Source organism: Sphaeramia orbicularis, chromosome 20 (genome assembly GCF_902148855.1).
Source record: "Sphaeramia orbicularis chromosome 20, fSphaOr1.1, whole genome shotgun sequence".
NCBI lineage: Eukaryota > Metazoa > Chordata > Actinopteri > Kurtiformes > Apogonidae > Sphaeramia > Sphaeramia orbicularis.
The window spans coordinates 32,428,386-32,454,918 of record NC_043976.1 but is presented as its reverse complement, the minus strand read 5'-3'; the positions used below and the strand labels follow the sequence as shown (position 1 = coordinate 32,454,918).

At 33.3% G+C, this 26,533-nt stretch overlaps 1 protein-coding gene across 2 annotated transcripts in view; it reads right to left on the bottom strand.

The window, feature by feature from the left end:
- The window catches only part of LOC115411568 (collagen alpha-1(XVIII) chain-like), a 192,055-nt gene that overhangs the window by 46,356 nt on the left and 119,166 nt on the right, over positions 1–26,533 (bottom strand). For both annotated transcript variants that reach the window (XM_030123758.1, XM_030123759.1), the window contains exon 6: positions 2,041–2,115. In XM_030123758.1, the coding sequence (XP_029979618.1) occupies positions 2,041–2,115 (75 nt within the window). The remainder of the gene's footprint in view (positions 1–2,040; positions 2,116–26,533) is intronic.

Below are 26,533 nucleotides of genomic sequence, written 5' to 3'. Positions count from 1 at the left end.
TTCTATTCTATTCTACACTTTCACATTCTATTCTATTCTATTCTATTTTATTCTACACTTTCACATTCTATTCTATTCTATTCTATTCTACACTTTCACATTCTATTCTATTCTATTCTATTTTATTCTACACTTTCACATTCTATTCTATTCTATTCTATTCTACACTTTCACATTCCATTCTATTCTATTCTATTCTATTCTATTCTATTCTATTCTATTCTATTCTACACTTTCACATTCTATTCTATTCTATTCTATTCTATTCTACACTTTCACATTCTATTCTATTCTATTCTATTCTACACTTTCACATTCTATTCTATTCTATTCTATTCTATTCTACTCTACACTTTCACATTCCATTCTATTCTATTCTATTCTATTCTATTCTATTCTATTCTATTCTACACTTTCACATTCTATTCTATTCTATTCTATTCTATTCTATTCTATTCTATTCTACACTTTCACATTCTATTCTATTCTATTCTATTCTACACTTTCACATTCTATTCTATTCTATTCTACACTTTCACATTCTATTCTATTCTATTCTATTCTATTCTATTCTACACTTTCACATTCTATTCTATTCTATTCTATTCTATTCTACACTTTCACATTCTATTCTATTCTATTCTATTCTACACTTTCACATTCTATTCTATTCTATTCTATTCTATTGCTTTCTATTCTATTCTACACTTTCACATTCTATTCTATTCTATTCTATTCTATTCTATTCTATTCTATTCTACACTTTCACATTCTATTCTATTCTACTGTTCTATTTTGTGTAGAATGTGTAGAGTGTAGGATATAATAGAATAGAACAGAATGCAATAGATAGAAAAGAATAGATAGAATACAACAAAATAGAACAGTAGAATACAATACAATAGAATAGAATAGAACAGAATGCAATAGAATAGAATAAAATAGAATGTGAAAGTGTAGAATAGAATAGAATAGAATGTGAAAGTGCATTATAGACTATTGCATTCTATTCTATTCTATTCTATTCTATTCTACACTTTCACATTCTATTCTATTCTATTCTATTCTATTTTATTCTACACTTTCACATTCTATTCTATTCTATTCTACACTTTCACATTCTATTCTATTCTATTCTATTTTATTCTACACTTTCACATTCTATTCTATTCTATTCTACACTTTCACATTCCATTCTATTCTATTCTATTCTATTCTACACTTTCACATTCTATTCTATTCTATTCTATTCTACACTTTCACATTCTATTCTATTCTATTCTATTCTATTCTATTCTACACTTTCACATTCTATTCTATTCTATTCTATTCTACTCTACACTTTCACATTCTATTCTATTCTATTCTATTCTACACTTTCACATTCTATTCTATTCTATTCTATTCTACACTTTCACATTCTATTCTATTCTATTCTACACTTTCACATTCTATTCTATTCTATTCTATTCTACACTTTCACATTCTATTCTATTCTATTCTATTCTATTCTATTCTACACTTTCACATTCTATTCTATTCTATTCTATTCTATTCTACACTTTCACATTCTATTCTATTCTATTCTATTCTATTCTATTCTATTCTATTCTATTCCATAACACCGTAGACATTTCTTTGGGTCTCTTTCTGCCAGTTTTCCTTAAACCTGTTGAATACCACTCAGGTCCCTCCAGACCCTTCAACTCCTTTCACGCTAAACTCAGAAAAAACAGTCCTCAACAGTGTTGGCTTAGTTCTTTTTGACATTTCATTGAAACCAGAAAGAGCCGTCAGTTCTATAAAATATGCTACAGCAATAAGATTGACTTCCATAGGAACTGAGCTGTCCAAAGCACTAAAAACCAGCTGCAGAACACGCAGAAGGTATGTCGACATCATTTTGGCTGTGGGCCCTGTGCTCTGAATCCCCTGTAGTACACTGGTTCTACCACTAGAGGGTGGTGTAGTTATGCTGTTTGACTGCACCGAATCTCTGGGTTCAATTTGGGGGTGTGTGGTGTTTGTGCGCACACTCACATAAGGATCATCCTCCTCACACTGGTCATCTGGGGCCGTGGGATCTGACTTCAGAACCAGCTGCTGGATGGAGCCCTGGAGGGAGAAAGAGGAGAGTCTGGGTTATGTTGCACGGTAATTTAGCTCATTCTCCGTCCTTAAATTTTTATCGAAGCAAGAAGCATATTTCCCACACACTAACACACTCCCCCCTGTCTTTCAGAACAACTATGGCGTCCTCATTTAGCTAAAACGCACATTAACACTCACAGTGAAAAGAGCAAAATCCTAAACATCTGCACAACGCTCATTAACTCTTTTCATGCATGAATTATGAGAACCTTATAGTTGAGTTTTTTTTTTTTTTTTTTTTGAGTGTTTTTATTCCTCCTTTGGCATGAAAAAAACAATGAGATTGAGTTTTTTTTTTCCAGAGTTCCAGAGTTTATTTCAGTGAAAATCATGTATTTTCGTATATTTAATTCACTGATCATGTAGATGTTCATTAAAGCTCAGATTAAAGTTGAGGGTTATTTTGTCAAAAACAGAGAAAACTGAAGAAAAAACTGACTTTTTCATTCAAATAAGCATATTTCCCACACACTAACACACTCCCCCCTGTCTTTCAGAACAACTATGGCGTCCTCATTTAGCTAAAACGCACATTAACGCTCACAGTGAAAAGAGCAAAATCCTAAACATCTGCACAACGCTCATTAACCCTTTTCATGCATGAATTATGAGAACCTTATAGTTGAGTTTTGTTTTTTTTTTTTTGAGTGTTTTTATTCCTCCTTTGGCATGAAAAAAACAATGAGATTGAGTTTTTTTTTTCCAGAGTTCCAGAGTTTATTTCAGTGAAAATCATGTATTTTCGTATATTTAATTCACTGATCATGTAGATGTTCATTAAAGCTCAGATTAAAGTTGAGGGTTATTTTGTCAAAAACAGAGAAAACTGAAGAAAAAACTGACTTTTTCATTCAAATAAGCATATTTCCCACACACTAACACACTCCCCCCTGTCTTTCAGAACAACTATGGCGTCCTCATTTAGCTAAAACGCACATTAACACTCACAGTGAAAAGAGCAAAATCCTAAACATCTGCACAACGCTCATTAACTCTTTTCATGCATGAATTATGAGAACCTTATAGTTGAGTTTTTTTTTTTTTTTTTTTGAGTGTTTTTATTCCTCCTTTGGCATGAAAAAAACAATGAGATTGAGTTGTTTTTTTCCAGAGTTCCAGAGTTTATTTCAGTGAAAATCATGTATTTTCGTATATTTAATTCACTGATCATGTAGATGTTCATTAAAGCTCAGATTAAAGTTGAGGGTTATTTTGTCAAAAACAGAGAAAACTGAAGAAAAAACTGACTTTTTCATTCAAATAAGCATATTTCCCACACACTAACACACTCCCCCCTGTCTTTCAGAACAACTATGGCGTCCTCATTTAGCTAAAACGCACATTAACACTCACAGTGAAAAGAGCAAAATCCTAAACATCTGCACAACGCTCATTAACTCTTTTCATGCATGAATTATGAGAACCTTATAGTTGAGTTTTTTTTTTTTTTTTTTGAGTGTTTTTATTCCTCCTTTGGCATGAAAAAAACAATGAGATTGAGTTTTTTTTTTCCAGAGTTCCAGAGTTTATTTCAGTGAAAATCATGTATTTTCGTATATTTAATTCACTGATCATGTAGATGTTCATTAAAGCTCAGATTAAAGTTGAGGGTTATTTTGTCAAAAACAGAGAAAACTGAAGAAAAAACTGACTTTTTCATTCAAATAAGCATATTTCCCACACACTAACACACTCCCCCCTGTCTTTCAGAACAACTATGGCGTCCTCATTTAGCTAAAACGCACATTAACACTCACAGTGAAAAGAGCAAAATCCTAAACATCTGCACAACGCTCATTAACCCTTTTCATGCATGAATTATGAGAACCTTATAGTTGAGTTTTTTTTTTTTTTTTGAGTGTTTTTATTCCTCCTTTGGCATGAAAAAACACAATGAGATTGAGTTGTTTTTTTCCAGAGTTCCAGAGTTTATTTCAGTGAAAATCATGTATTTTCGTATATTTAATTCACTGATCATGTAGATGTTCATTAAAACTCAGATTAAAGTTGAGGGTTATTTTGTCAAAAACAGAGAAAACCGAAGAAAAAACTGACTTTTTCATTCAAATAAGCATATTTCCCACACACTAACACACTCCCCCCTGTCTTTCAGAACAACTATGGCGTCCTCATTTAGCTAAAACGCACATTAACACTGACAGTGAAAAGAGCAAAATCCTAAACATCTGCACAACGCTCATTAACTCTTTTCATGCATGAATTATGAGAACCTTATAGTTGAGTTTTTTTTTTTTTTTTTGAGTGTTTTTATTCCTCCTTTGGCATGAAAAAAACAATGAGATTGAGTTTTTTTTTTTCCAGAGTTCCAGAGTTTATTTCAGTGAAAATCATGTATTTTCGTATATTTAATTCACTGATCATGTAGATGTTCATTAAAGCTCAGATTAAAGTTGAGGGTTATTTTGTCAAAAACAGAGAAAACTGAAGAAAAAACTGACTTTTTCATTCAAATAAGCATATTTCCCACACACTAACACACTCCCCCCTGTCTTTCAGAACAACTATGGCGTCCTCATTTAGCTAAAACGCACATTAACACTCACAGTGAAAAGAGCAAAATCCTAAACATCTGCACAACGCTCATTAACTCTTTTCATGCATGAATTATGAGAACCTTATAGTTGAGTTTTTTTTTTTTTTTTTGAGTGTTTTTATTCCTCCTTTGGCATGAAAAAAACAATGAGATTGAGTTTTTTTTTTTCCAGAGTTCCAGAGTTTATTTCAGTGAAAATCATGTATTTTCGTATATTTAATTCACTGATCATGTAGATGTTCATTAAAGCTCAGATTAAAGTTGAGGGTTATTTTGTCAAAAACAGAGAAAACTGAAGAAAAAACTGACTTTTTCATTCAAATAAGCATATTTCCCACACACTAACACACTCCCCCCTGTCTTTCAGAACAACTATGGCGTCCTCATTTAGCTAAAACGCACATTAACACTCACAGTGAAAAGAGCAAAATCCTAAACATCTGCACAACGCTCATTAACCCTTTTCATGCATGAATTATGAGAACCTTATAGTTGAGTTTTTGTTTTTTTTTTTAGTGTTTTTATTCCTCCTTTGGCATGAAAAAAACAATGAGATTGAGTTTTTTTTTTTCCAGAGTTCCAGAGTTTATTTCAGTGAAAATCATGTATTTTCGTATATTTAATTCACTGATCATGTAGATGTTCATTAAAGCTCAGATTAAAGTTGAGGGTTATTTTGTCAAAAACAGAGAAAACTGAAGAAAAAACTGACTTTTTCATTCAAATAAAACTGCAGGTCAGTTCTTTTAAATCAAGGTTAAAGACTCATTTGTTTCCTTCGATTAGAGAGTTTTTTCAGTTCTAATACCTGCACTGCAACTCACAGTTTTAACCGTCTTGATTGATTTAACATTAAATTCTTAATTTTAGTCCAGACTGTTTCTAGCTTTTGTTTTAACTGTCTCTTATTCCTGTTATAACCCTTTCATGCATGAATTATGAGAACCTTAATCAAGATTTTTTTCCTGAGTGTTTTTATTCCTCTTTAGGCATGAAAAAACAAACAAACAATGTGATTGATTTTTTTTTTTTTTTTTTTTAATCAACCTGTTTTTCATGGAGTTACAAAAATGTCCACTCAGCTACACCATGAATTTTATTCTTGAAGCAAAGAAACATGTATTTAAAACCCGATATGATAAAGTGACATGAAAACAGTGAAATGCTCAGCTAAATCAGCTAATCTGATGTTTTCTCACATTTTAACATATTCTAATACTAGTTATTACTCACTTCATGGAGATAATATGCAAAAAAATAATTGATTTCCACTCAAGAACCAATCAACAACAGCAAAGTTAAAGTAATGGTATGAATGTCAGTTTATTAGATGATGCATAAGTGTCCACTGTGTTGGTTGATATGGAACTAAAACAACTAAACCCATGAATATATAAGAGAACAGCTGGAGCAGGGGTGTCAAACTCATTTTAGTTCAGGGGCCACATTCAGCTAAATTTGATCTGAAGTGGGCCGAACCAGTAAAATAATAATATAATAATATATAAATAATGTCAACTCCAAACTTTTCTTTATGTTTTAGAGTGAAAAAAGTAAAATTACATTATGAAAATGTTTGCATCTACAAAATATCCTTTCAAACAATGTGAATAATATGAACAAACTGAAAAAAAGTGTAATTTTAACAATGTTATTCTTCAGTTTATCATTTACACATATACATTATTACTTATAAATCACAGTGGATCTACAAATACACAAAACATTTAGTAACAGGTGGAATATTATTAAAACTGCACTTACTTCTCTTAAGACATTTCAGGTTGTTCATATTTGTTCAAGTTATTCAGATATTTTTGCGAAATTATATTTTGTTTTCGTATAAATACATGAAAATATTTACATTTACAAAGAGAAAAATTTGGAGTTGTGAGTGTTTATACGTTACTATGATCCACTTGAGATTGAATTGCTCTCAATGTGGAACCTCAATGAAAATGATTGTTAATATCTTAGGGTACGTTTACACGGCAACACTCCGCAAAGATTTCTCCTTTGCGTTATAAAATCATTCCGCGTTAAGACGAAGCCGCTATGATAACGATCTGCGTTAACATGAGTCCGCGAGGACGGCTGAATACGCTGTAGTGGCCATGCCAGACCAGTAGCTGGCGATGTAGAGCTGTAGTGAAACAGTGGCGGTACCTGCGCACAAACGATTTCCGGTTTAGACAGCCTTTAAATGAAGAGAAGAAGAAGAAGAAGAAGAAGAGGAGGAGGCGGACAATACTATTTACAAACAACAGTGGCGAGTGGTCGTACAAAGACGCAGGACTTCTTTGTCTGGACAGACGATCTGAGCACAGTTAGCAGCACGTATTTTGTTCTGACACCGGCCATTGTTGTTGTGGTTGTTCGTTCTTTTTCTGCAGCTTTATTGTGTCATAGAGGCTGGCAAACCAGCTTGGAGGCGCATTACCGCCACCAACTGGCCCGGAGTGGGTTAACTGGCGGTTCTTGGCTGCGCGCGCATGCGGTGACGTCATATATTTTACCCCGGAACGCTCCGACTCACGTTAACACGGAGCTGGAATGCGGAGCGTATCGATAACGTTCCACCCTGGACCCTGGTATCAAAAGTTTCCGGATTCAGGCACTCTAGGCACCGTTTCCATGTTAACAGAAGGCTAATCCGCGATGAAATCTTCCCGGAGTCGACTGAATCCGACGCCGTGTAAACGGCCCCTTAGTGTAATTTTTGCATTTCACACATTCATTCAAAGGGCCGGACTGGACCCTTTGGCAGGCCAGATTTGGACCCCGGGCCGCATGTTTGACACCTGTGAGCTGGAGAATAGCTGTCCACTGTAGTGACCACTATGCATGAAAGGGTTAAACACTTGAGATTTTTTCAATCAACCATCAGGTTTTTGAGGATTTCATTTAGGGATGCACGGATAAAAACCAAGATGTAGATTTGCAAGAGTTTCTCCTTTCTTTAGAACACAGAATGTCGTCTCTATAAGGGTGTATTCCAAAAAAAAAAAAAAAAAAAAATAGGACCAATGACCCTGTAGCTTACCGGCCAAATTAAAAGCTTTGAGAAACGTATCCAGATGCCATTTATTCTCACCCAGTTCTGTGTATTTATTCTATTACAGAAATAGCCCATGTTTTGGTCATATTCCAATCAGATCTGTCAAAAATTCAAATTCCAACTTGATATCATTGATACTTTCTGATTTATTGCATCCATCCACTTCCTATCTGTTATAATAGGAAAATTTTTCAAAGTGGCACCAAATCCAGAATCAGATCCAGATCCAAATAATTTCAATACCTTGTGTTGACATCACCATACAGAAGCTGTATACCAAGTTTGAAGTCAGTCAACTAAAGGCCAGCACAAACCGTCTGAAAAACAGTTTTTATCCCAGGGCCATAATTGCACTGAATACTGCTGGAGATTAATTAATTGTGTGGAATGCTGAATGTTGTCCAGAGTATATGATGTTTTATGTCTCTTTTATTCTTCTAGTAACACTCTTTTTTTATGCTGCTTTTTAGATATTTATGCTGTCAGGGTTTTCTTTTTATATTTTAGTTTTTATACTCTTTTATATACATTATTTATACTTTTTTATGACACCTAGGACGATTGCACTTTTTAATTTTGTTGTACCTGTACAATGACAATAAAGACATTCTATTCTATTCTATTCTATTCTATTCTATTCTATTCTATTCTATTCTACACTTTCACATTCTATTCTATTCTATTCTATTCTATTCTATTCTATTCTGTATACCAAGTTTGAAGTCAATCAGAACTGGAGTTTCAGAGAAAAAGACGATTGAAATGTTTTCCCCATAAGAGCCCATGTTAAATTTTCCTAAGTTCCCGGATCCAGAAGAAGATCCTGATCAGCATGTGGACATTATGTTTTGGTCATCTCCCCATCAGGGCTGGACTGTAGAAATTTACACTGGATATCATTTATATTTACTGAGTTATTGCATCCATCCACTTCCCATCTCTTATAACGGGGAAATTTTTCAAAGTGGCACCAAATCCAGAATCAGATCCGGATCCAAATAACTTCACAAACTTTTGTTGACATCATCATAAAGAAGCTGTATACCAAGTTTGAAGTCAATCGGAATTGTAGTTTCGAAGAAGAAGACGACGATTGAAATTTTTGTACCGGACGACAATAGCTTACAGCCTGTCGGTCGGTAAGCTAAAAACAAATTAATTTTAGCAAAAAAAATGTCTGGGGTCACCAGAAATTTGTGATGTTAAAATGAGGACATGAGCCAAAAAAGGTTGGGAATCACTGGGTCAAAGGGTTAAACTATTTATTTACTATGTGCAGGTTGAGAAGCTAGCAAGTTTGAAGTCAATCGGAATTGTGGTTTCGGAGAAGAAGACGATTGAAATTTTTGCACCGGACGACAGACGATGACGATGCCGAAGGACGCTGCATGATGAGAATAGCTTATGGCCTGTCGGCTGGTAAGCTAAAAAAAACGATACATTTTGAAAAATTACCCCCAGTTCCGCATTTGATCATTTTTGGAATTTTCTTTTATGGACGTCGGTAGGTAGGGGATTGGTGGATATTTGTTCAAATTTACAAATCCAGGTTTTCATGCATGAGTGAGCAGGGGACAATTTTGCAATCCAAGTTAAAACTAGTTTGCACCAAGTAGCGGTGGGATTTAAATACATTCAAAGGTCATGGGAGGGGACAAAGCTAATTGAAGGGTTAGGGTTAAAAGAAAGAAAAGAAAGTTAAAAAAGCATTTAAGGTAATGTTACAACATGAGGTCCAATTAAACTGTGCATGCATGAAGGCTGTCCCCTATTGGACACCATATGTGATGTTTAACCCTTTCATGCATTAATTATGAGAACCTTAATCAAGATATTTTTCCTGAGGGATTTTATTCCTCTTTAGGCATGGAAAAAAAAGGAAAATTTTTATGAGCCTATTTTTCATGGAGTTGCAAAAATGTCCACTCAGCTGAAGAAGCAAAGAAACATGTATTTACTGATATATTGCATGAAAACTATGAAATAAAAAAACATTTTTAATGCTGCCAATCTGATGTTTTTTCACATTTTAACATACCTGCATGGAGATAATTTGCAAAAAACAAAACAAAAACCTTTTTGTTTAAAAAAAACTAAATAGTTAATCACAGTCTAATAACATTTAGCTTTATTTATTTATTTATTTATTTATTTTTTAACACTCAAACATGTTTCTGCAGATCAGGTTTATCTAGATCAGCAAATTTACAGTAATGGTGTGAATTACAGTGGATGGGATGGTGCATAGGCGTATCCACTGTGTTGGCTAATATGGAACTAAAACAACAAAATCCATAAATATACAGGGTGGGGAAGCAAAATTTACAATATTTTGAGGCAGGGATTGAAAGACAGTGTATGACCAATTAGTTTATTGAAAGTCATGAGAATTTATTTGCCACAAGAAAATTGACATAATAGAAAATGTTTTTATTCTATGTGTCCTCCTTCTTTCTCAATAACTGCCTTCACACGCTTCCTGAAACTTGGGCAAGTGTTCCTCAAATATTCAGGTGACAACTTCTCCCATTCTTCTTTAATAGTATCTTTAAGAAAGTCGACATTGCTGTGTGATGTTCTATTGGTAGCATGTTCTAAAACGCCCCAAATAGCAGAATCCAGAGGGTTTAGGTCTGGGCTAGAAGGCGGCCATAAACATGATTCCCAAAAACTGCTGAAGTTGGATTTGTTGCTGTTGTCAACAAGTGTTTTGGTGTTCTTGTGTAAGATTTTAACTTCATATCATATTTTATGTATTTCTAACGGTCTTGTTGTCTACCTCAAGTTCAATTACCATTTTTCTCATGGATTTGGTTGGATCCTTTAGGATTTTGGATTTGAGAGCTTTGATAGAAGCTTTTGGTACGTTTTTTTTTTGCTTCCTCCACTTCCAGACTTTCTCGTAATAGTTTTGCTCATAGTCATTCTCTTCTTTCCATTATAAACAGTCTTTATGGACACTCCAACTATTTTTGAAATCTCCTTTGGTGTGATGAGTGCATTCAGCAAATCACACACTCTTTGACGTTTGCTTTCCTGATTACTCATATGGGCAAAAGTTTCTGAAAAGGTATGGATAATAGTGTTAGGTATGATTATGACATCAATATATGTTTGGTTTCAAAACAATTGCCGTAGTGCCTGCTGAGAAAAAACAACTAAATGTTCATTGTAAATTTTGCTTCCACACCCTGTATGTTCAATAAAAGTAGAGTATTTAATGACCATACAGTTCCAGTGATCTGAGTATTAACAGAAGATGCTTCACAAACATGTGCATCCAATATAATAGTGGGTGTTTATCTGTTAAAAAAAAGATTTTGCTTTAAAACTCACTTTTTCTTCAGTTTTCTGTGTTTTTGATAGATTAATGCTTCATTTTAACCTGAGCTTTTATGAGCATCTACATGATCAAGTGAATTAAACACAGGAAAATATAAGTTTTTCACAAAAAAAAGCAAAACACAGAAGATAATATGACAATAAATGGTGATAAATCACTTCAGAAAGGTTAAATATAGAGAAAAAATCCTTTGGGAACTGTCACAAAAGTAGCACTGGGTCTTTATGGGTTAACAAAGACAGAGATCAATGTGGTGAATTCATTTTTGAGTGGCTTTGTTAGCATGTGTATATCCTGTATTCAACATTATACTGTATTGCACAAAAACACAACGGTTACTTTTTTATTATAATGAAATAACCAGGTTCATTTATGAGCACAGGCTTCGCTACCCGTTTCTAGCAAAAAACTTGAAATATTAACACAATAACAGTTTGGTTTTATTGCACAAAGTCACTTTGCACCTGATTAAATCTCTATCAGATCTAATCCATTTGCATGAGTGTGTTTTCATAGAAACACCCTGTACTCTCTGTCCTCCACAGACCATCATCCACTCCCTCAAGGTCTTCACATGCATCACACACTAATTCAATTACAGTTTTATTTGCAAATGAACTGTCAAGAAAACAACATTCATCAGATTTGGCCATGGCCGTGGAAAATAACCGGACTAATAAAAGGCAAAACAAAAACGTAGGATTCTCCAGAGGATTTACGTAGTCTGATAGGAGTTGATTTTTTCTTCTTTTTTTTTGCCATTTGTGGTACAAGTTTATCAGTCAATAAAAGATTCACTGAAAGCATCTATTTCCATAAAACCATGGCAAAGATTCTTGTAAACAGTTTGTGATCAGCTGTGTGAATAACTGAGTAGGTCCAGCAACTTTCATTGTGTCAAATTTACACTTAAAGGGGTTATACGTAGTATTTCTATTTTTTGATATAAAAGAAGAATTTACAAAAACTATAATTTGTGTTTAGAATAAAGAGTTATGAACTTTTCTTCCCCTCTAATTTGTGGTCATTTTCTCCAGTTTATTAAACCAAGTTCATAAGCTCAAAACTGAAGAACCCCAAGACCAAAGTTAATCAATGACACCCCACCTTTGAAAAGTAAAACCTCTAGTTCCAGGTTTTTTTTTTTTAACCCATAAAGACCCAGTGCTACTTTTGTGTCAGTTCCCAAATGAAATTTTCTCTTGATATAACCTTTCTTAAGCAATCTATCACTATTTATTACAATATTATCCTCTATACTTAGCATTTTTTGCTGTGAATTATGCATTTACCTATATATCAGAGAACACATCTGGACACCAGACATTGAACTTTTGTCGGTGTTGTTGCGCCCATTTTACCTGCAATGGGAGTTCCCTCAAGGCCCGGAAAAAAACAAACGTCTTGCCCCCTCAAATTAAAGTTTGCAAAGTTTCAGGAGGTACGGGAAAGATAAAAGAGCTTTACAACAGTGGGAGACTTAGAGGAATTAGGAACATGTCTTAAGTTTCACTTTCACTTTTCAAAGGGAAATGCCCATTCTGCCTCCCACACTGTATTTGATGTTGTACAGAGATCGCAGACTATCTCACCGGATGCTCCGAACTTTATATTGTGTAATTATAACCATGTCTCACTGAAGAAGCCCCTTGTAAATTTCTTTCAGTATGTCTCCTGTCTTGCCTCAGGAAGTTTACCAGCATCAATGGCTTGACAACAAATGTGCGAGTATTACAGAGATAGAGATTTTACAACAGTTGTTACTGACAATACCGTTTCTTGACTTTAGGGGGACCCCGCAAGCAAAAGTTCTGTGGTGTTTACTTTAACTATCAGTAGTCGTTTTTCCATTGAACCTCAAATTGCAGGAATGTAATTTGCGCAAAAAAAATGTGCCTGATGGAAAAAGGACAATATGAAAGAATTTTGTATGATATGATGTGAAAATGCCCATAAATGTAAGCAAAAATGTTAAAAAGCCAATATGTATCATAGTTCACAAAGTTGACCTGATTGAGCAAAATTAATGTGATTTTTGGATTCAGCACACCAAAATGATCCTAAATCAGCTCAAAAAACTTAAACAATAAATGTGTTGTTGACCAGTGTAATTTTTATATGTTTTAGTTAGTTTTGTAAACACACAATACAGCACAGGTGTCAAAAATGTGGCCTGGGGGCCAAATCCGGCCCGCCAAGGGGTCCAATCTGGCCCGTAGGTTGAATTTCTGAAATACAAAAATTACACTGAAGATATCAACAATCAATAGTGTAAAAATCATTTTATTTCAGGTTCCATACATACACATAGAAACCAATTAGATCTCAATTGGGTCAGACCAGAAAAATACTGTAATTTAACCTATAAATAAGGACAACTGCACTCACTTCACCAAAATTATCCTAAATCAGCTCAAAAAACTTAAACAATAAATTTGTTGTCGACCAGTGTAGTCTTTCAAACTTGAGAATCAGCAGGCACGTCTTCTTATTAGATCAGTAAAGACGTTCTATGGAAATGTTATTAATATCGAGTGTGGGCTAGAGGATAAACACCTGTTTCTAATGGATTAAATCACGGTCTATGAACTTTAATGTGGGTGAGGTACTGGGGAATAGCGCTGAGACAAAAAAAAAAGTAAAATGGGTGCACATGGAATCGGAGAAACAACCAAATTAGAGACATGTGTATGAGCACTGAACACGTTGGAAACAAACAAACAGTGTACCATGCGACTTCTTCCGCTCTGTAGCTGAAATCCCCCCATCGCAATGTAGTGGAATTATTCTTCAGAATGTCAGTTTGTAGATTTGTGTTATTATAAAAGGCAGTGTATTCAAAGGATATTGGCTATTTATGTCAAATGCAGACTTGCTTGTATGAAACGTGCCCTATCTGCTCATGATTATTATTTTTTTTTCTGTGTGTGAATCCTGTGGCAAACTCTGAACGGTTGCTATGCGTATAAATCTCTTTATACACGGAAAATGTTGGCGTGATACTTACAGAATAGCTTGCATGCTTCTTCAACTGTGACAGAATACAAGGCGTGAACACTCTGCTTGTGCCTTTTATGGTCCAACCGTGCAATCATAACAGTCTTTCCAGATTATACACCGGATGTTGTGCCACGGGCTAGTATTTAAAATGTTTTTTTCCTCTCACTAAGGTTATAACAAGTCTGCAGAGTACTGGATATGAATGAGGACAGTTTGTGTATATATATATATATAGCAGTCTGTTTAACGTTCACAGGATGGTACTGAGGATTTCTCAGATGTTAGGGATGCCTAAATAAAGGTTAAGTACTTACAGGGAACTGCTTTTTGTCATCCTAGCACTCACCATATCGGGGATGGTTAATGTCGTAACATCAAACACCACATTAGTTCAACCGTTCTTTGCTTATAAAGTCAAAAATAGATGTGTCATTGAAAAAGACTGTATGAGAGTGTTTATGCCACAAGAGGGTGCCATTTAAACTGAATGTAAATTGATTCAGACATGCTATCCATAGGCATTTGTGCAGAACATCCAGTTTTATTTAGCTATAACATGCACATAACTTGAACTTTTGCATGCATGCATTATTATTTCATAAACTGGACTATCATGCTACACTTCACTGATGCTGGTTCATACACAATATTTCACATGAATCTACAGGATAAGTTGTCGCTACATACAGGCATTGCTCGGTAAACCTTAACTCTAAAACACAGGTGTCAAACATGCGGCCCGGGGGCCAAATCCGGCCCGCCAAAGGGCCCAGTTCGGCCCTTGGGATGAATTTGAGAAATGCAAAAATTACACTAAGATACTGACAATCCTTTTAGTTCAGGTTCCACATTCAGACCAATTCAATCTCAAGTGGGCAGGACCAGTCAAATATGATCATAATTACATAAAAATAATGACAAGTCCTCATTTTTCTCTCTGTAAATGTAAATATTTTCATGTATTTACACTAAAACAAAGTTTAATTTTGCAAAAAAATGTGAATAACCTGAGCAAATATGAACAACCTGAAATGTCTAAAGTCAAGTACATACAATTTTAACAAGGTTCTGCCTGTTAATAAATGTTTTGTGTGTTTGTAGAGCCACCGTGATCTGTAAGTTACAATGTACATGTGTAAATGATAAACTCAGACATAATATTGTTAAAATTACACTTATTTTTTCAGTTTGTTCATGTTAATAACATTGTTTGAAAGGATACTTTGCAAATGTAAACCTTCTCATAATGTAAATTTACTTTTTTTGTTCTAAGACATAGAGAAAAGTTTGGTGTTGACATTATTTATAAATTATAATGTTATTATTTTACTGGTTCGGCCCATTTCAGATTAAATTTAGCTGAATGTGGCCCCTGAACTAAAATGAGTTTGACACCCCTGCTCTAAAACCTTTTGCTGGTTGACTTCTCAAATTCTTCTGAGTTCACCTGAGAAATACTCAGAGTTCAGGAAAACTTCAAATTTTATGTATGCAACACGTGCATGGAATTGATTGTGAAGCATCATTTTTCTTAAGAAACTACTTCAAATGGCTTGAAAGACATTTTAGGTGCTGATATTAAAGAAACATGTTCATAATTTTACATATATCTATGTAGAAGTATGTGTTCTTTTCTTACATATTTTCATGTTCCTTTCTATATCGCATGTTTTATATATGAATTGTGTTATATGTGAAACTGCAGTAGTGGCCAAAATAATTGGAACACTTCATCATTCAGATTCTATCTATCTATCTATCTATCTATCTATCTATCTATCTATCTATCTATCTATCTATCTATCTATCTATCTATCTATCTATCTATCTATCTATCTCTCTCTCTCTCTCTCTCTCTCTCTCTCTCTCTCTCTCTCTCTCTCTCTCTCTCTCTCTCTCTCTCTCTATCTATCCATATACATACATATATAAAGCTATAAATAAACAAACATACATATATATAGTTCTAAAAAAATATCTAAATCTATATCCATCCATCCATCCATTCATCCATCCATCTGGTGGCCCTTAGCACAACAAATATCAGATGAAGTGAGTACAGAGGTTATTATTGTCAATGAAAACTAACAAAATGAATACTGAAATCGGAAAAAAAAAAAAAACAAAAAAAAATTCATTAACTGAAATAAATAAAAACTACAATTAAAAGAAAAATGATAACTAACTGAAACTGTATTGTGTGTTTACAAAACTAACTAAAACATGTAAAAATTATGGATAAAATTCCCTTCGTTTTCATCTTTGTCAATGTCGGATTGATATGAAATGGATTTATTTCGCTTGAGCAATTTTAGCTAGCGGCACCATATGCCACTTGACAGTCCGTCATTTCTCATCTCTGTCGTTTAGAGTCGTCTTCTCGTCCCACCTCTACCTGGCAACGTGGAGACTAAAGTTGAGAAAAAGAACCAGAGTCTTCTATGGGATATACGACGGCGAAGAAGATAAAAGATATGAAAAAACTAAAGTAAAACAAAGCATTTAGAAAACACGAAAACTAATAAAAACAAGCAAACCTGTTCTAAAAACCAATTAAAATGAACTGAATTAGAAAAAAAAGTCAAAACTAAGTAAAACTAAACTATAATGAAAAATCCAAAAGTATTATAACCTTGGTGAGTACTGATATTTTCATCCTTTTTTAATTAACTTTAATATTTACTTAATGGGCAGGATAGGACTTGTATATTCAACAGAATCCCACAGCTTTGTCCTAAGACTCACTCGACCATCAATTTAACCACAATCACACCTGAAAATGCACAAAACAACACAATACACAAGGAATTTAGCTTCTTCTATGAAAGAGCATGATTGTGTAATACTGACATGAAATAGGCCTAGCTTCTTTACTGTCAGGAAAATGACCCAAATCTCCTTATGATGGCTCTATTCTATGGTTTATAGAGCATTTATAGAGATGTTTCATTCATTTTATGGGTGTTTTAATGCACACAGATGGAACCTCTGAAATATGCTCATTGTTTTAATTATTTTGGCCACCACTGTATTTGCTTCTGCCATGTCCAGGATTCCACCGAAGAATACAAATTGTGTCTCGGTGGGAGCTTTATGGATAAATAAAGGACGGACAAATAAAAAACAGACCTCAGCACGAGCTCACAGACAAATTAAACATGTCCTTACAGAGATACATATATAGAAACAGATAAAGTAAATGTAATGATGCTAAAAACATCAACGCTATGGATTAAAAAAAGAGCTAAAAAACTTGTTAAATCACTTTTGCCTTTGACCACTTGCACTTGCAAAGAGTGAAAGTAGATTTTTTTTTTACTGTTTATATCCATTTGCATGTGTGTGCTATGGCGAGGCTTAGTTTGAGTGCAGTCTCAGAGCTACTGTGGCTGAGATGGATGACCTGAAAGAGCTGCCAGTTCAAACATGGAAACAGCTGGAAACGACTGGAGAGAGGAAGACGGTAGAGACGAAGACGGAGATTCATTTAACCCATAAAGATCCAAAAGCATCTACTGATCTAAACTGTTTAATACCTGCTGATCCACTAATCCTATCAATACATGTCAATAATTGGTGTAAAATGCAGTTTGTCATCTTTTTTTGGATGTGCAGAGGCTCCGTAGTGAACATGGAAACAATAGTTGCTTTTCAGTTGACCCTCAAATTGCGCAAATATAAAAATTTTCCTATTGGAAAAACGACAATTTTGCCAAAAGTCTCATTTTTCGCTTAAAAGTTTTTGCGCTGGCAAGAGGTGGTTTTTCGGGCGTAGCGCAAATGGCATATCACGTAAAACTGCAATGGAAAGACCTTTTTTCGCAACAAGAGTCAGGTGAATTAAAAAAACTGGATGTTTACGGACGTTACAACCAGCGAAGAAGAAGAAGAAACATGTCATGGTATGTGTGGACACACCAGGAAACCCGAACATTTTTTAATTTAGTACGAGATAGAGGGGTAATATATAATAATAATGAATATATCTGTAAATATTTTTGTTCGTCGCCATGTTTATGGAATGACTTCTCGTGTCATCTCGCAATAATAAATAAAAAAATAATCTCATTTGATTTGATTTGTGATTTAATGGAAGAACTGACATTACGCACTTCTGTTTCTTCAACATTTAATAAATATCGGTAAAGTTTGCGCAGATATCCAATGGAAAAGCAGCTACCGTCATCTTCTACAACATTGATTCACCAGTAAAACTCATGGAGTCGGATCAATGACAGTGGATGGAAACACTTGATTTATGTTCAGTTAATCATATATTTTGGTGAAAAAGTCACTTTTTCTTCAGTTTTTATGAACATCTAAATTAAATATAGGAACTTAAATATAAGAAAATACATAATTCACAGCAAAAAATGCAAAATATGGAGGATAATTTGTTATAAATAGTGATAGATTGCTTAAGAAAGGTTAAATCAAGAGAAAAATTTATTTGGGAACTGACACAAAAGTAGTAGTGGGTCTTTATGGGTTAAAAGAAAGTTAAAAAAAAAACCCAAACCTTTAAGGTAATGTTATTGCATGAGGTCCAATTAAACTGTACATGCTTGAAGGTTGTCCCCTACTGGACACCATATGTGATGTCTAAATAAAGATAGAGTATTTAATGACCTTATCAACACAAGATGCTTCACTAACATGTGCATTAAATATAATAGTAGGTCTTTATGGGTTAAAAAAAAAAGATTTTGCTTTAAAAGTCACTTTTTCTTCAGTTTTACCCTCAATTTGAATTTGAGCTTTTATGAGCATCTACATGATCAGTGAATTAAATACATTAAAATACCAGTTTTTCCCAAAAAAATAGAGGGTTAAAAACATAGATTTTGCTTTAGAAGACATTTTTTCTTCAGTTTTCTCAGTTTTTGATATAACAACCCTCAGTTTTAATCTGATCTTATATGAACATCTACATGATCAGTTTATTAAATACCGGAAAACACCAGTTTTTCACTAAAAAATGCAAAACACAGAATATAATATTAGAATAAATGGTGATAAATCACTTCAGAAAGGTTAAATATAGAGAAAAAAATCAATTGGAAACTCTCACAAATGTAGCACTGGGTTTTTATGGGTTAAAAGAAAGTTAAAAAAAAAAAAAAAAGGATTTAAGGTAATGTTACAGCATGAGGTCCAGTTAAACTGTACATGCATGAAGGTTGTCCCCTATTGTGATATTTAAATAAAGATAGAGTATTTATTGACCATACAGCTCCAGTGATCTGAGTATCAACAGCAGATGCTTCACAAATACATGCATCAAATAGAATAGAGGGTTAAAAACATAGATTTTGCTTTAGAAGTCACTTTTTCTTCAGTTTTCTCAGTTTTTGATATAACAACCCTCAGTTTTAATCTGATTTTATATGAACATCTACATGATCAGTTTATTAAATACAGGAAAACACCAGTTTTTCACTAAAAAATGCAAAACACAGAATATAATATTAGAATAAATGGTGATAAATCACTTCAGAAAGGTTAAATATAGAGAAAAAAATCAATTGGAAACTCTCACAAATGTAGCACTGGGTTTTTATGGGTTAAAAGAAAGTTAAAAAAAAAAAAAAAGGATTTAAGGTAATGTTACAGCATGAGGTCCAGTTAAACTGTACATGCATGAAGGTTGTCCCCTATTGTGATATTTAAATAAAGATAGAGTATTTATTGACCATACAGCTCCAGTGATCTGAGTATCAACAGCAGATGCTTCACAAATACATGCATCAAATAGAATAGAGGGTTAAAAACATAGATTTTGCTTTAGAAGTCACTTTTTCTTCAGTTTTCTCAGTTTTTGATATAACAACCCTCAGTTTTAATCTGATTTTATATGAACATCTACATGATCAGTTTATTAAATACAGGAAAACACCAGTTTTTCACTAAAAAATGCAAAACACAGAATATAATATTAGAATAAATGGTGATAAATCACTTCAGAAAGGTTAAATATAGAGAAAAAAATCAATTGGAAACTCTCACAAATGTAGCACTGGGTTTTTATGGGTTAAAAGAAAGTTAAAAAAAAAAAAAAAAAGGATTTAAGGTAATGTTACAGCATGAGGTCCAGTTAAACTGTACATGCATGAAGGTTGTCCCCTATTGTGATATTTAAATAAAGATAGAGTATTTATTGACCATACAGCTCCAGTGATCTGAGTATCAACAGCAGATGCTTCACAAATACATGCATCAAATAGAATAGTGGGTTAAAAACATAGATTTTGCTTTAGAAGTCACTTTTTCTTCAGTTTTCTCAGTTTTTGATATAACAACCCTCAGTTTTAATCTGATCTTATATGAACATCGACATGATCAGTTTATTAAATACAGGAAAACACCAGTTTTTCACTAAAAAATGCAAAACACAGAATATAATATTAGAATAAATGGTGATAAATTACTTCAGAAAGGTTAAATATAGAGAAAAAAATCAATTGGAAACTCTCACAAATGTAGCACTGGGTTTTTATGGGTTAAAAGAAAGTTAAAAAAAAAAAAAAAGGATTTAAGGTAATGTTACAGCATGAGGTCCAGTTAAACTGTACATGCATGAAGGTTGTCCCCTGTTGTGATATTTAAATAAAAATAGAGTATTTATTGATCATACAGCTCCAGTGATCTGAGTATCAACAGCAGATGCTTCACAAATACATGCATCAAATAGAATAGAGGGTTAAAAACATAGATTTTGCTTTAGAAGTCACTTTTTCTTCAGTTTTCTCAGTTTTTGATATAACAACCCTCAGTTTTAATCTGATTTTATATGAACATCTACATGATCAGTTTATTAAATACAGGAAAACACCAGTTTTTCACTAAAAAATGCAAAACACAGAATATAATATTAGAATAAATGGTGATAAATCACTTCAGAAAGGTTAAATATAGAGAAAAAAATCAATTGGAAACTCTCACAAATGTAGCACTGGGTTTTTATGGGTTAAAAGAAAGTTAAAAAAAAAAAAAGGATTTAAGGTAATGTTACAGCATGAGGTCCAGTTAAACTGTACATGCATGAAGGTTGTCCCCTATTGTGATATTTAAATAAAGATAGAGTATTTATTGACCATACAGCTCCAGTGATCTGAGTATCAACAGCAGATGCTTCACAAATACATGCATCAAATAGAATAGAGGGTTAAAAACATAGATTTTGCTTTAGAAGTCACTTTTTCTTCAGTTTTCTCAGTTTTTGATATAACAACCCTCAGTTTTAATCTGATTTTATATGAACATCTACATGATCAGTTTATTAAATACAGGAAAACACCAGTTTTTCACTAAAAAATGCAAAACACAGAATATAATATTAGAATAAATGGTGATAAATCACTTCAGAAAGGTTAAATATGGAGAAAAATTGATTTGGAAACTGTAACAAAAGTAGCGCTGGATCTTTATGGGTTAACGAAGATGGAGATTAATATAGTGAATCTGTTTTTGGTCACAGTGGCTACATTACCATGTGCAAATCCTGACTGGATTTTACAGATTTTGTCGGATTATTGGGGTGAGAGTTTAGATTTTTTAAAACTGTTTTTATGTATTTTTCCCCTCATTTTATATCTCCTTAAGCTTCTTGGCCACATCCTAAGATAACTCAGGATGCAGTACTTTACTGGAAGTTTTTTTATTATTATTTCACAAACATATTTCACAGATTATTTCATTCCCATGCACTTTTGACTGCCATTACTGAAGACCTGTGGGATAGAATAACCTTCATTTAATCTTAGTTCATCACTGAATTGAATTATTGAACAGCATAACTCTAAGAACTATGTAATTTCCTGTTGCCGTTATTATCTGTCCACCCCCACGGAGTCGCAATAAAGCACGAGTATTGGTCCCATGTCTGCTAAAAATACAAGTCATTATGCGGAGCTTTGGGTCGGTAACACAATGCATTTCACAGTATTGACCTTTATTAACCTATAAAGATCCAGTCCTACTTTTGTGTGCAGTCTGTTGGGTGAAAAAACAACTTTAAGATAGACTTATTTTGTCTTTTGTAGCTGATCCATGACTGTTCGGGAGTCCTAAAACCAACTTTACTGTTTCTAAATGATGTCTACCAAAAAAAAACAAAAACAAAGAGAGAGAGCCGATTGATTTTCATTGGTTTAAAAGAGTATATTTAACGTCCACATTTAAATTTTTGTGTCATACTTTACTCACCCAAGAGAGTACTGGCTTATATCTTTTTTTCTTTTCTTTTTGCGTGCATCATTATTTTATGCTTCCTTGAATTTTCATTTCTATATTATGTCATTTAAAGAAGTCAGTTTGTAGCAATCAGGAAGCTTGTATCATTTTCATATTCGAAATAAATCAATAATAAAAAAAAATAAAAAATAAAAAAAATATCTCAACCTTAACCCTACAACACCAAACGTATCATATTTGATACATGAGTTTCGAAGCCCTCTACATGATCAGTATGGTATTTTTTTTTTTTTTTTTTTTTAATCGAAAAACCTGATGTATACAATTAGATACATGCAATACACAGAAAATCCACCAGGGGGGAGGAATTCACTCACCAGAGGCCTTTCCAGTGACACTACAACATTGTCATTAGTGAGGAAGGAAGCAGAACTTTGGCAATTTTGACAAGAATTTACCAATTTGTTAGATGTGTTCTGTTTTTGTTTGTTCAAAAATAATAATATTTGAGCATTCAGACCTGATGTATCAAATATGATACAACATTGAAACTCATACATGGAAATTGATATTTGAAAACAATGTTTTTGGTTGTTCAGAAGGACTAATAAAGGCTCCACTTTCAAAGAACTGGAATTTTCTGTCAATGGTTTAATGGTTCAGGCTTTACAGGGTTAAAGATTATAGGTTTTAAACATCATTTATACTTAAAATTATTCACTCCAAGTATGATATTGGGATAGTATTAAATCATTTGTGCTTGACATATATCTGATTACCAGCCTTGAAGATTTGAGAATTTACCCTACGTAACAAAAATCACTTAATCCTACGTAACCAGACTTCCCTTCATATTGATATCCCCCAATCCTAGACCGATTCGTTTTTTTCCACCAAAATTGTAGGAGTTGCAGTCAACAATATACCTGACACTATGGTAATGTTAATTTTGGCAACTTTAAGTGAAAACAGCAACTTTTGATTTGCCAATTTTTTATGTAGTTTTTTTTACCCTATGCAACCGAAATGTTTTTATTAAGATTTTTGGTGAAAATTGTTAAAATTGAAAAATGTCTTTGCAAGGCCTCAAAGTACTAGAAATACCCTTTCCATCCATGTATGACACTTACATGCCAGGTAAATGTAGGCCGACTCATTATCATCTGATCTATTTTTTTTTACCCTACGTAACCATACCCAGCATGTCCCAAGTGGATTTTTGTCTCTATTTATCCTTTCTTAAGGGTTTTATCACCATTTATTATAATATTATCCCTTATATTTTGCATTTTTTCTGTAAAAATCTGGTATTTTCCCATATATTAATTTACTGATCATGTAGATTTTCATAAAAGTTCAGATTAAAATTAAGGCTTATTATATCAGAAACAGAGAAAACTGAAGAAAAAGCGACTTTTTCTGTAAAATATATCATTAACTGAGCAAAAAATAAGTTTCTCCATCCACTGTCTTTGATCCAACTCCATGGGTTTCACTGGTGAATCAATGTTGTAGAATAGGGTCATATGTGATGACCCTGAAAAAATGACAAACTGTATTTTACACCAATTATTTACATGTATTGATAGGATTAGTGGATCAACATGTATTAAATATTTTAAATCGGTAGATATTAGGGATTTCCGATAATACCGACCAACCGATATTATCGGCCCGATATTGGCATAAAAATGTAATATCGGTGAATATCGTTATCGGTTTTTTTGCCTATCATTAAAACCGATAAAATAATGCCTTGATTTCACCAGCATTTACCGACGCGTAAATGAAGCATTGTTTGTAGCTGAAAGAAATGCGGGGTTTTCAAAATTGTACAGTAGAGTTGCCACACTGTAATAGACTCATGGAGGGAGGGAGAGAAAATAAATAAATATGGCATTTTTTCCACAACTTAAGTTGAAGTATGTATTCTTTGCACAGACAGTGTTTACATTTTGAAAGCCTTGTTGCATTTGAAAATGCATCACAATAAAATTAGGCATGATGTGTTAATTCCATGACAGGAGATATGTGATGTTACCTAAAATTAGTTTAATATCCCACATATATCGGCAGCGGTATCGGTAGATATCAGAATCGGAAATTAAGCATTGGACAATATCGACATATTGGTTTTTGGCAAAAAAGCCAATATCGGACATCCCTAGTAGACATGTTTGATTTGCAGAGGCTGTTTTTTTTTTTTTTTTTTGGTTAAACGTGAATGTCACAGAATGCAAAAAATGACGGTGAAACGGAACTCTGTGTGATGTAAAATCCCACGTCAGAGGTTGTTTTAAGGCACATTAACCCATGAAGACCCAAACATCCACTAGCAACCAAAACCATTTGCTGATATATAAAGTGAAATTCCTGTTAATCCACTAATCCTATTAATCAGTGTGAATAATTAGTGCAAAATGCAGGTTGTCATCTTTTTATGGTCATCCGATATGACCCATTTGGATGTTCAGAGGCTTCGTAGTTACCGTGGAAACACCGTCATCTTCTACAACATTGATTCACCAGTAAAACCCATGGAGTTTGATAAATGACAGTGGATGGACACTCATGTTTTACTGAAAAAGTCACTTTTATCTCCTTTTTCTCTGTTTATGATATAATAACCCTCAACTTTAATTTGAGCTTTATGAACATCAATATTGATCAGTAAATTAAATATAGGAAAATACCAAATTTTCATTTAAGAATGCAAAATACTGAGCATAATATTAGAGTAAATGGTGATAAATCACTTAAGAAAAGTTAAAAATAGAGAAAAAAATCATTTGGGAACTGACACAAAAGTAACACTGGGTCTTTATGGGTTAAACTGCTGCAAACTGTTCCAGCAACAAAAACTGACTCATATATTTCTGAATAAACACACTGGATTTCTTTGAAACTCTCCTCAGATTTCTCTAATAAAACCTTAATAAGAAAAACCGCTTGGCGATAAGGACTTCTTTCCACTGTCCTGGAAACTAAACGTCTGGTAGCACGTCTGTTAAGAGAGAAAAAAAAGGGTGGGGGATTAAAGGTTTGGATTTGTGTTGTTGTTAAAGAAAAGTACATAGGTTACTTATTTGTCTGTCTCAAACATCGGGGCAGAGCTGATTTACTCTGGAAAAGAAGCGCTGCCAAATATGTGCTTAGCCGCTCTATTAAACGTAATACTCTCACATTGCTTTGGATTACGTTCAGGTTTAACATCTTGACTCAAACACTGAAACTCAGATACATTTTCTGGCTCGGACAAACATAAACCCCACTTCTGCTGCTCCCTGCTTGTTTTCAGAAAGGAGCATTTTCCGAATTACAAGTGATGCTAATGCGAACATGCTACTATAGTTCCAGTTTTATCAGGATCTATAAAACACACAGAGTGAATCTAATTTGCACATTTTACCACATGTTGCAAAACAAGAAAAACTGGGTTAAGACCTAGAACTATTTTGCGGTCACTTCTAATGTGCCTTTCTCTGCATTAACTTCTTCCTAAGTGATTTAGACTTGTTAAAAATCAGATTTTTTTTGTATTTAATTGACTGGTCATGTAGAGGTTCATAAAAAGCTCAATGTAATTTCAAAAGTTTCTGTATTAAAACAGAGAAAACTGAAGAAAAAGTCACTTTTACAAGAAACTATTGTTAATCGAATGTTAAAAAAAGTATATAAAACCACCGTAATTTGTCAAACATTTAAAAATCAGATATTTTTCTGTATTTAATTTACTGATCGTGTAGATGTTCATAAAAGCTCAATGTAAATTCAAAGGTTTCTATATTAAAACAGAGAAAACTGAAGAAAAAAAAATACTTTTACAAGAAATCCTATTGTTAATTGAATGTAAAAAAAAAAAAAGTATCTACAACCACTGTAATTTGTTAAACATTGAAAATCAGATATTTTTCTGTATTTAATTTACTGATCACGTAGATGTTTCGCTTTCTCTTTGTGACCACAATTGTCCAATTTTTAACCTGCCTTTTATTTTTTATTCTCTTTCATTGCTTGTTTTATATTCTCCTGTTTACTGTAGGGTGTCCTTGAGTGCCAAGAAAGGTGCCTATAAATAAAATGTATTATTATTATTATTATTGTTATTGTTATTATTATTATTATTATTATTATTATTATGTTCATAAAAGTTCAATGTAAATTCAAAGGTTTCTACATTAAAACAGAGAAAACTGAAGAAAAATGACTTTTACAAAAAGCTGTATTGTTAATT